Raw genomic sequence first — 9,405 nt, forward strand, 5'->3', positions numbered from 1 at the left:
AGACTTTCCTGCCTGGGCTGGCTTCAAACCATGATCATCAGATCTTAAGCCTCCTGAGTAGCTAGGATTACAGGCATTAGACACCAGCTAGAGTTTTGTTTTGTTTTTGCTAGTCCTAGGGCTTGAACTCAGGGTCTGGGCACTGCCTTTGAGCTTATTTTGCTCAAGGTTAGCACTCTACCACGTGAGTGATAGCACCACTTCCGGCTTTTTCTGGTTATGCGGTATTGAGGAATCGAATCCAGGGTTTCGTGTATGCTAGGCAAGCACTCTACCACTAAGCCACACTCCCTGCCCCAGCTAGAGATTATTGAGAGAGCTTCTAAAGGGGGGCTGCCCACCCCATCTTCAAAACATGGCTTTGTGAGAACAGTTACTAGCTCTTGAGAGTTTTTGTGAAGGATCCAAGTATAACACACAAAAAATGATCAAGTGGAACGAAGTCTCTTATGAGTCCTGTACTACAGCCAGCTCTAGAGCCTCTGCATAGCCATCACAAGAAGAACTGCAATATAGTGGGCTTAGTTGCCTTGGATAGGTTCAGGAGACAGGGCCAGAGTGCAAAGGAAAGATGCAGTGGTGGATGCAGTGGGCAGAGCCAGACATAGACTCCCAGAGCCACCACCATCCAGCAAAGAAAACCAGAGCCACACTGGGTTTAACTTCTAAACACAGGACTATATTACATTTCGAATTGATACCTCTTCATGTGATATATTTAGGATCAACTACTCAATAGAGAAGTTATAATGATATCCTTGTGCTGATGTCCCCAACCTCCATCCCAGCTTCAGGCACTTGTATTACGAAGAAAGCAGTGGCTGGTGGCAGTCAGGGCTTCAGTCTAAAACCCTCCAGCAGAAGGTCAGACCAGATGGAGAAAGGACATCACTCTCCACCCAGGACCCTCCCTGGGTGAGCAGAGGAAAGGACACACAGTCTCCTTGGGTACCATAGCCGGCTTCAGTATTTCTCAGACCAGTGGACCCTAAGGCATTTCCCCTGTTCCCACTATGGCTCCTCACCCTGCTTCCCAGTCACGCTTGAGATCTTACAAACCAGTTTTGCAGACCTTCGGCCTCCCTCCCCACTTTCTTCTCTGAGCAACTGTGTGGAGAAAGGCTCCTGTGACAAAAGATCTCAGCAGCCCTCAAGTAGGTTTGAAGAACAGGACTTAGATGGCTCCAGTGGCTATTCTCTACCACCATCCAAGCCTGAAAGAAGCCCAGGATAGATATTGCTCTGGATTGGGCCCTATGTTCTACTTTGCTTTCTCTCTTCCCCCACCCCTAATCTAGATAAACAATATATACATGTTACTGAAACATGAAGTTGGAGCAGAGGCTCTGGGTGCAGAGCTCTTCTATCATCCAGAGCTAAGAGGTGCCAAGCCTAGGGAGTGCAGGGTAGAGTCCTGTGAGTCCAGGTGCTGGTGACACGGCTATATGGCTTTTTGGGGTTTAGGAGAGAACAGTTCTGGCTACCTGGCCTAGGATCCTGTGGCAAAGGAGGGAGATGAATCTCTTCATCTTTGAAGGCCCTTCCATGTTCATATTCCCTTTTGACAATAAAAGAAGCTCCTTTCACACATAGACACAACCGTAGCTGCTAAGAGTTGTGTGGAAGGCAGAGACAAAACTTCAGCCTAGTCCTTGCCTGGCCTACCAAGGGCAAGAGTTCTCAGCAACTTGAGCCCCTCAGGTTCCCATACATCCCCAGCTAGAGGCCACCCATCCCTAGGACAGAAAGAAAACTGGACATATTACGTGAGGGTAAGAAGAGGCCTGAGGCCCAGAACCAAGGCCCAGGGCCTAGCCCTCCAGGGAAGGGAAAGGCCAGGGTGTGTGAAATGGGGTGCTTCAGTTGCGATCCCCCACGAGCTGCAACACAAAGGTGAAGATGTAGACGATGTCTGTGTAGATCTGCAAGGCACCCGTGATGTAGTCTTCCGGGCTGATGGTATGCTTCCGGTTCCCCAGGACCAGCTGTGTGTCGTAAGCCAGGAACTGCAGGGACAGGGACAGAAGTGAGTACCCAGTGTCCCGGGGTCCAGAGCTTATTTCTGGTCAGCAGAGTTGTCCTGAGAGCCTGCTTAGGGGACTCATTAAGGACCAGTGTGACACAGGGCTCTGCCCTCAGGCAACTCACTGTCTAGAGAAGATAGACACTTAGCTGTCTCTGAATACAGCCTGTCAAACATGCTAACAGCAAGCAGACAGTGGGATCCTAGAAAATCACTGGACTCCTTTTGCCAGTGGGAAAGGGAACCACCCATTCCTGTCTCTCAAGCCACCTAATTCCATCCCTGTCCCCTCCCAAGCTCCCGGAGGACCCAGGGACTTACCAGGGTGAAACAAATGGCCCCCAAAGCAGCATAGAGCATGTGGAGCCAGTAAATCTGGGGAAGAAGGGTTAGTGTTAGAAATCTGAGCAAAGACAACCAAGGCAGACCCTTGGGACCCGTTGAGCACTTGGGATTTGGGCATGAGTGGGGAGTTTGAGGAAGCTAGCTGTCCAGGAGCCCAGATCAAGCCTTTTTAGGTCCTGGGAGTAATTAAGAATGGTGATATATGTGGCAGAAAAAGCAGAGGCGTCTTACAATGGCCATATAAAACCAGCATAGCATCTTTTAGCCAAACCAATCTTCAGAGCTAGTCAAGGTACAGGCATCTGAGTTACAGCCCTAGTAATGGCGAGCACTCAGTAGACCAGGTAGAGCAGCCTCCTGGTTCCTAAAACCCATCCTGGGAGGGACAGGCTGAAGAAGAGGGGCTCTTTCTCCCCATGGTCAGGACCCATTCTCTCCCTCAGGTGATGAGAATCCAAGAAGGACCCAGAGTGAAGGATTCCAGAAGTCCCTTCCATCTAGGCCCATTTCTTCAGTTCTTTTGTTGACTTTCCCACTGTCTCCCAGAACAGATGGTGGTCTAAGCTATCAGACAGCTAACCCACTGCATAGGAACTCCGTGCCACTGTCTAGGGTTCCAGGTGCCATGGCTCCCAGGGCAACCTGTCTCCAAAGAAAAATGAATTGTATCCTAACTGAAAAAGACAGCACCTTTGCTGGCCAGTAGAGAGGTTCTGGAGGTCAGAGCCTGCCTAGGGGCCAGGGGCCAGGAGGGGCCCTGCTGTACACAGCAAGTCTGCATTGAACACTGGGCCCACAGACCCCATTCCTCTTGGGACACTCACATATTTGAAGTACAGCACAATGCTAGTGACAATCCCAGTCACCATCAGCACAATTCCCAGGACACAGAAGAGGCCTGTACAGGAGGTGAAGTCCACCTACAGGAAGGCAGAAAGAGGCACCATCAGATGACTACCATAACAGCCACACTGGCCCTGCCCCCTGCTGGGGGCCCCGTGCTGACACCTGACCACGACCACGGCGTGCAAAGGACAGACACACGAAGCAGCTGTGTACATGCAGGGGGAGTGGCGGGGAGGGAATTAGGTCTGTAGGATTCTGGGCCCTCCCAGGCCAGCTCAAACCCAAAGGGTATAGAGGAAAGGGGTGGGTGGCTATGGAAGGGCCCTCTGTGCCCTCACCTTGGTCTGAAAGCAGAAGATGGTGACGGAAATGGACACCACTGCTGTGATGATCATCGCAATGATGACGGCTTTGGTTTGATACATACTGCAAGGGGGCCGGGGGCAAGAGGAGGAAGGAGGGAAGAGAGGCCGAAAGTATAAGCTATTAGAAGACTTCAAACTCACTACTTTCAGAAGAACCCTGCCCAGGCTCCACTTCCCACAGATAACTGCCAGCCCAAGAATAGCCCACTCCCCTTACTTCACCCTCCCAAGAGTGTGGCAGGCTGTCCCTGAGCGTACCTGGAAATGGTGCCCGTCATGAAGCCCATGGCAAAAGTCTGAGGGAAAGAGAGAAATAAGGGCATCTCGTAAGAAGGGTAGGGCTGGGGTATAGCTCAGTGGTAAGGGCTTGCCCAGGATGCAGGCACTGGGTTCCATCTCTACCACCAAATTAAAAAAATAATAATAATAAAGCAAAAACAAAACCACACAACAGCGAGGCTCTGGGGGACAGCCATGGTAGTCTGCTAGAGCCAGAGGTGACTCAGATGTGACTGAGCTGGCAAGAGCAGTCACTGAGACCACTAGCAGGAGGCTGGGAGATATCCAGGGTCTTCCTTCCGCAGTGGTGTCCCCGGCCTTATTGGGACCGCCTTCTTGCTACCCTTGTCGACTTACAAAGAGGGTGAGCAGGATGATGTTCCACGGGAACCGGCGTCTAAGGAGAGAGAAGCGTTGGTTATGCGCCTTGGGGCAGTCGGGTCGTAGGTCCCTGGCTCCTGTGCCTGCTTGCAGGAGTAAGCCTAGCTCTTGGAGAGAGGACCTTCACGTGGCTTTTGGCGCCTGCTTAAGGTGTTTACACAGGGGCAACATGGGACACACCTGTCCTGTGGGGCCAGAAAAACTTGGTCTTGTTTGCAGCGCTCGGACTGTCTGCCTGAGGGCTGGGAGGAAGTTGCTCAGCTCAGCCTTCCAAAGCCTTGAGTTCTTCCTGCTTGGGCTTTCTTGGTTTTATTTTTGTACCCTGTACCCTCCCGCCCCTTCCTTTTTTTCCCTTATTCTCTCCTCCCCTACTTTTTTTTTAAACTTTTTTTCTATTTAAGAAGTTAAAATGCTGCATATCCTGCAGGGTTGCTATCAATCAGACTGATAGCTAGATAGATCCCCATAATAGTACTTCCTGCTTTGTACATGAAGCATTAGCCACATCACCCTCAACATCCTTCTAATATTTCTTATGAGTCCATTCAACCACTATGAGAAAACCCATTTTGCCCAAGCTTGGTCCCTGTTCCACCCCTTGCACCCTGCACTGCCTACGTCTGTGGGACTCACCTGGGTCCCTGGCAGCAGGCGAGGGTCAGGTAGGTGACAATGAAAACGGCACTGTGAAGATAGGAGAGAGATGAGCTGCCCTCCTCCCCTCCCAACTAGCCTGGGCATTGCACCCAATGGCTGCTCAGAAGTCTGCAGAAAAGCTATTTAGTTGGAAGAAAAAGGACATCCTCTGTCTCTCTCCATCCCAGCCTGAGGACCCCAGCCTATACCCTTTCCACTCTACAGTCAGGGGCCCTGAGAGCTCTAACACAAGGGTTCAACCAGGAAGGAAGTTTAGGGAGCACCATGCAGTCGCCATTACGGTTTGTCCATCATCCCCCACCCTACCCTGGCATTCTGTGATCCTGCTACTCTTCATCTGGGTGTACTCCTCAGTCTAGGAACCTAGCCCCTACCATGGGGAAGGATGCTCAGAGAGCCTTTTGAGCCTAGCTCTAAGCAAAGCTGGTTAGCTGGAAACCAGGACTGCCAGCCCTCCTCCTCCTCTCCCTCCTTCCTCCCCGAGCAGAGACAGCACATACTTACTAGGACACGTAGTATACTGCCACGTTCCTCCTCACAAATGCACTGACTGGCTCCCTGTGAGCAGGGGAGGATGAGAGAGACACACCATGGCTTCTCTGCCTCGAGGCCCAGGCTATGCAGGCAGCCCAGTGGGGAACCCCGAGATCCCGGGGCCGACTAGAGTAGGCAGAGGGCCCAGAGACTCACACAAAGGTGAAGATCGCAATGATGGCCACTGTGATGAGCAGCTGGACTGAGATGATGGTGTAGACCTGGAATACAGATGGCCAGGAACCTGGGTCAACCCCACCCCCACCCCATACCCTGGGCTCTCCCTAGAAAGCAGCCAGCCCAAGATCAGGAGGTCCAAAGGACACAGGACTCTTGCTCTTCCCTGTGGCAGGAGGGGAGTTTTTCTTTCTGAAGGTTCTGTTCCTCTTGTGGTCACTCAAAGGTTCCTCCTCCATGGCAGCCTGGCCTAGATGTGGCCCCAGCTGGGAGTCTGGTTCACGGCCTCCATCCCCCTCCCTCTCTCCTGTCCAGCATCCAGCCTCAGTTTCCCACTGCCTCACCCTGCCTGGCTGCCCCTGCAACTCCAGTGGTGGCTGTGCACCTTCAGTGTTCAGCACAACAGGCTGTGTGTCTGTTCTGAGCAGGGCTCCATGCAGAGGGAGCAAGGGAAAGATGGATTAGGCATGAGTGGGATCATTTCCAGCTCCCTGCTGCTCTCTGTCTAGCAGAACAAGGTCTGGGGAAGGCCACACACTTGGGAGGAACCCAGGTAGGAGATTTTCCAAGATTGACTCTGCCCTCCCAAAATAAGGTCAAGAATGAGAGGATGGAAAGGAGGGGGCATTAGGGTTAGAGAAGCCAGGAACACCTGTGGAGGACAGTCCAGGACCAAGGGAAGGTGATCAGCCGGTGTATTTACATGTGACTGCGACCCCAGCCCAGGACTGATACATCCAGCCCTCCCCTGTCTCTCCAGTGCAAGGGCATGGGTCCACCCATCGCCCACCATCTTACCTTTCGGATGAAGGTATGTCGTACTTTCCGGTCATCCCACTCTCCAGGCCCGAAGCTGTCACTCACAGCTCTCTCTTCCCCATCATAGCCACCAGGGCCTAGAGACAGATTACATGGGACGGACTGGAGACCTGGGACACAGGGGCTCCCTTCCATGGCCTTGCTGACCCTGCCTCATACAAAGACTCAGGTATCTTCAACCTAAAGACAGACATTACTATGCAAGAACTGCACTCCTAACCTAGGGCTCGCCAGATTCCCTTAGAGCAAGCCCAGCTGGCCTGGCACAAAGGGTCTTAGATGAGAGCCATCCCATGGGCGTCTCTGCTAAGGATTCTGGGTGCCTCACTCAGGCAAGAGCAGAGTTGGTTGGCAGAGCAGTGGCATCTAGGATGGAGGGGCTTGAAAAAGGGGGGGAAACTGCACATTGTGGGTGTGTGCAGGGGATCCAGGGTGAGGGCTGTGGACTACAGCAGACATCCCAGGGCATGCTGCATGACTCACATGTGAGGGCTGTCTTACACCCTGCATCAGAACACCTGTCCAGGTGAGAGCTGCCACACACTGACTCCACGATGCTAGAGCTGCTACAGGCCTCCCACATCCTCAGATGCCTCTTTGGGAACTGCCTGCAGAATCTACCCAGAATGCAGCTCAGAGGTGAAGCACGTGTTTAACATGTACAATACTGGGCTCAATTCAAATGCAAAAAAATAGAAAATTAAAAAATTCCGGGCTCGGGGCTGGGAAGGTGGCTCAATGGTAGAGCGCTTGCCTTGTATGCAGGAGGCCCTGGGTTTGATTCCTCAGTACCACATAAGCAAAAGAAAAAAAAAGCTGGAAGTGGTGCTGTGGCTCAAGTGAGCTGAAGAGCTGAGGGACAGCGCCCAGGCCCAGAGTTCAGGCCCCATGACTGGACCAAAAAAAAAAAAATACTGGGCTCAAGGCATGGCTCAAGTGGTAGAGTACCTGTCTCGCAAGTGTGAAGGTTTGAACTCAAACCCAAGTAGTTACAAAACAAAAATTCCCCCAAGAGAAGAGCATCCTAGTCTCACCTGAGATACCCTGATATATGCCAAAGGTAGTTCTAAATGACTTGGGATAGTTGCAAAACTCGGACTCTACTTCATAGAAGAGGATGCATCCAACCCAAGGACTTTTTATAAAACCAACATTTAGGGGTACAGAAAGAGTTCCTAAGGAAGACATGGCAGGATGACAGGGGACTTGTTGAGAAATATTTACTTAGGTATCCATTTAGACACCATTACTCCATCCAGCTCCCTCCCTGAGGCCATGTGTCTTATGGCCTCAGTCTCCTTGCTCAATACTGGGGAAAGCAAGTGACTAAGGAAGCCAGGAGAGAGAAGTAGAAGGCGAGGGAGACAGGAAATGGAAGGAGATCTAAACCAAGATGAGAAGAAAGGGACCAAAGAGGAAGATGAGAAGGAGACTGAAAGGAGGTGACATCATCAGCCCTAAGCACTGCGTCCTTCCCCTCACCTTCTCCTACCTTCTAGCACTCACCATAGTTCATGGGCATCGGGTGCATAGGAGGCATTGGCTGTGGGTAGCCAGCAGGGTGACCGTAGCCAGGCTGTGGGTAGGCAGGGTAGGCAGGGTATCCGCCTGGCAGAACAGATGGTTGTCCATAGCCTCCAGGGGGTGGAGGGCCAGGATACAGAGGGTTGCGGTCCTCATATGGAGGCGGGGCGGTGGGGTTAGACATGGCCACTCAAGAGGTGAGGGAAACCCCAGCTGCTAGGAGCTGCAATGGAAAGCAAAGCCGTCAGGAGTGTGCCGTGTCTCACCCTGTCCCCTTCCAGGATGTCTACCAAGAAGAGCCCCTGTTCCTAGATCGTACATGTCACTTACTGCCTGAAGGCCACCCCCAGCACCTAACCCCTGGCCCTCCTACCTTTAGACTTTTTTCCCCCCAGAGTCCTCCCTTCCCTGCAAAACTTCTGGCCACAGGAGAGAGGGAGGATTCCTTAGATGAACAGAACTGTAGCTAAGCATCAGTGGTGTGCCAGGCAAGAAAAAGGGTCACCCCACAACTCCCTGTTCTCAGTTATGAAAACCTTTGGGTGTTGGTGGTTTCACAACAGAACCAGGGAAGAAACAGGGAAATGGCTAGATGGTCCAAGCAGAGTCACCTAATGAGGGCCAGGGCTAGCAAGGACCCTCTGGAGGGTCAGCCCAGCCCCCACAGCAGCTGGCTGGAGTGTCAAGCCAGAGAGAGTCAGAGCTGGGGTGGAGCCAAGACTCAAATTGGAGAGCAGGGAGGAGGAAGAGGAAAACAAGCCAGCCATGCCAAAGCTGCCAGGCCCCAGGAGGAGAGGCCCTCCCAGGCCCTGGCCAGGGCAGGCTGAGCTGGAAACTGGAGGCCCTGCAAAAGTGCAGGCCTGAGACAGGACTTTGTGTTTCCCTTAGACAACTGCTGCAGCTTGGCAGATAGTCAGCGGTGGCCTGTGGCCCACGCTCTGTACCCTGGCCTTCCCAGGGCCCTGACAGCCCCCACTGAGGGCATCTCTGGAGTCTCCTCTGGGGCAGTGACTGGTCAGGAGGACAGTAAGCAGAGGCTGTAAGACAAGGAAGGACCTTTGCAGCAAGGAGAGCCCTGTGTGGAAGGCCTGAGAGGCAGCTTCTGCACCTGAACAACCCTGAATGCTCACTTCAGGTGAGAGTTAAAAGCCAGGATCAGGGGACCACACAACTAGCAGGTTAGTAGCACAAACAGAATGAAACTCTTTGGGATTCTGGGCACTTGTCCTTCCTGGTAGTCTGTTCTCCTTAGGCCTCCTCTCTGACAAAGACATGTCCCCTAACATGGTGTCCCCCATGTGAGGTGGCATTCAGTGTCTGGACAGAGCTAAGGAGAATATCCTCCTATCCTGAATAGGAGAAACCTTTCCAGAGTCTGCATCTCTTGACAGGACCACCCCAGCCCCCAGCATCACCCAGAGCAGATCTTGAGGAGCCACAAGGAGGACACCCCAG

The 9,405-nt window shown here is 52.6% G+C and overlaps 1 protein-coding gene across 1 annotated transcript; it reads right to left on the bottom strand.

Annotated features, from left to right (window-relative positions):
• Positions 1–657: 657 nt before the first annotated feature.
• On the bottom strand, positions 658–8,177 carry Tmbim1 (transmembrane BAX inhibitor motif containing 1). The gene is made up of 11 exons (XM_013009607.1): positions 7,933–8,177; positions 6,406–6,503; positions 5,587–5,651; positions 5,401–5,454; positions 4,873–4,923; positions 4,216–4,255; positions 3,838–3,875; positions 3,553–3,640; positions 3,193–3,288; positions 2,345–2,398; positions 658–2,006 (listed from the first exon to the last, which is right to left on the bottom strand). The coding sequence occupies exons 1-11, from the start codon at positions 8,132–8,134 to the stop codon at positions 1,860–1,862; spliced, it is 933 nt and encodes a 310-aa protein (XP_012865061.1). The 5' UTR covers positions 8,135–8,177; the 3' UTR covers positions 658–1,859.
• Between the last annotated feature and the right edge of the window lie 1,228 nt (positions 8,178–9,405).

The sequence above is a fragment of the Dipodomys ordii genome, unplaced genomic scaffold (genome assembly GCF_000151885.1).
Source record: "Dipodomys ordii isolate 6190 unplaced genomic scaffold, Dord_2.0 Scaffold1, whole genome shotgun sequence".
Classification (NCBI taxonomy): Eukaryota; Metazoa; Chordata; class Mammalia; order Rodentia; family Heteromyidae; genus Dipodomys; species Dipodomys ordii.

Coding starts and splice junctions, on each gene's coding strand:
- Tmbim1 (XM_013009607.1), bottom strand. CDS start 8,134: ATGTCTAACCCCACCGCCCCGCCTCCATATGAGGACCGCAACCCTCTG. Junction 3,876..4,215: donor TCATCCTGCTCACCCTCTTT/GTAAGTCGACAA, acceptor TCTTTCCCTCAG/ACTTTTGCCATGGGCTTCAT. Junction 3,641..3,837: donor ATGACGGGCACCATTTCCAG/GTACGCTCAGGG, acceptor GCCCCCTTGCAG/TATGTATCAAACCAAAGCCG.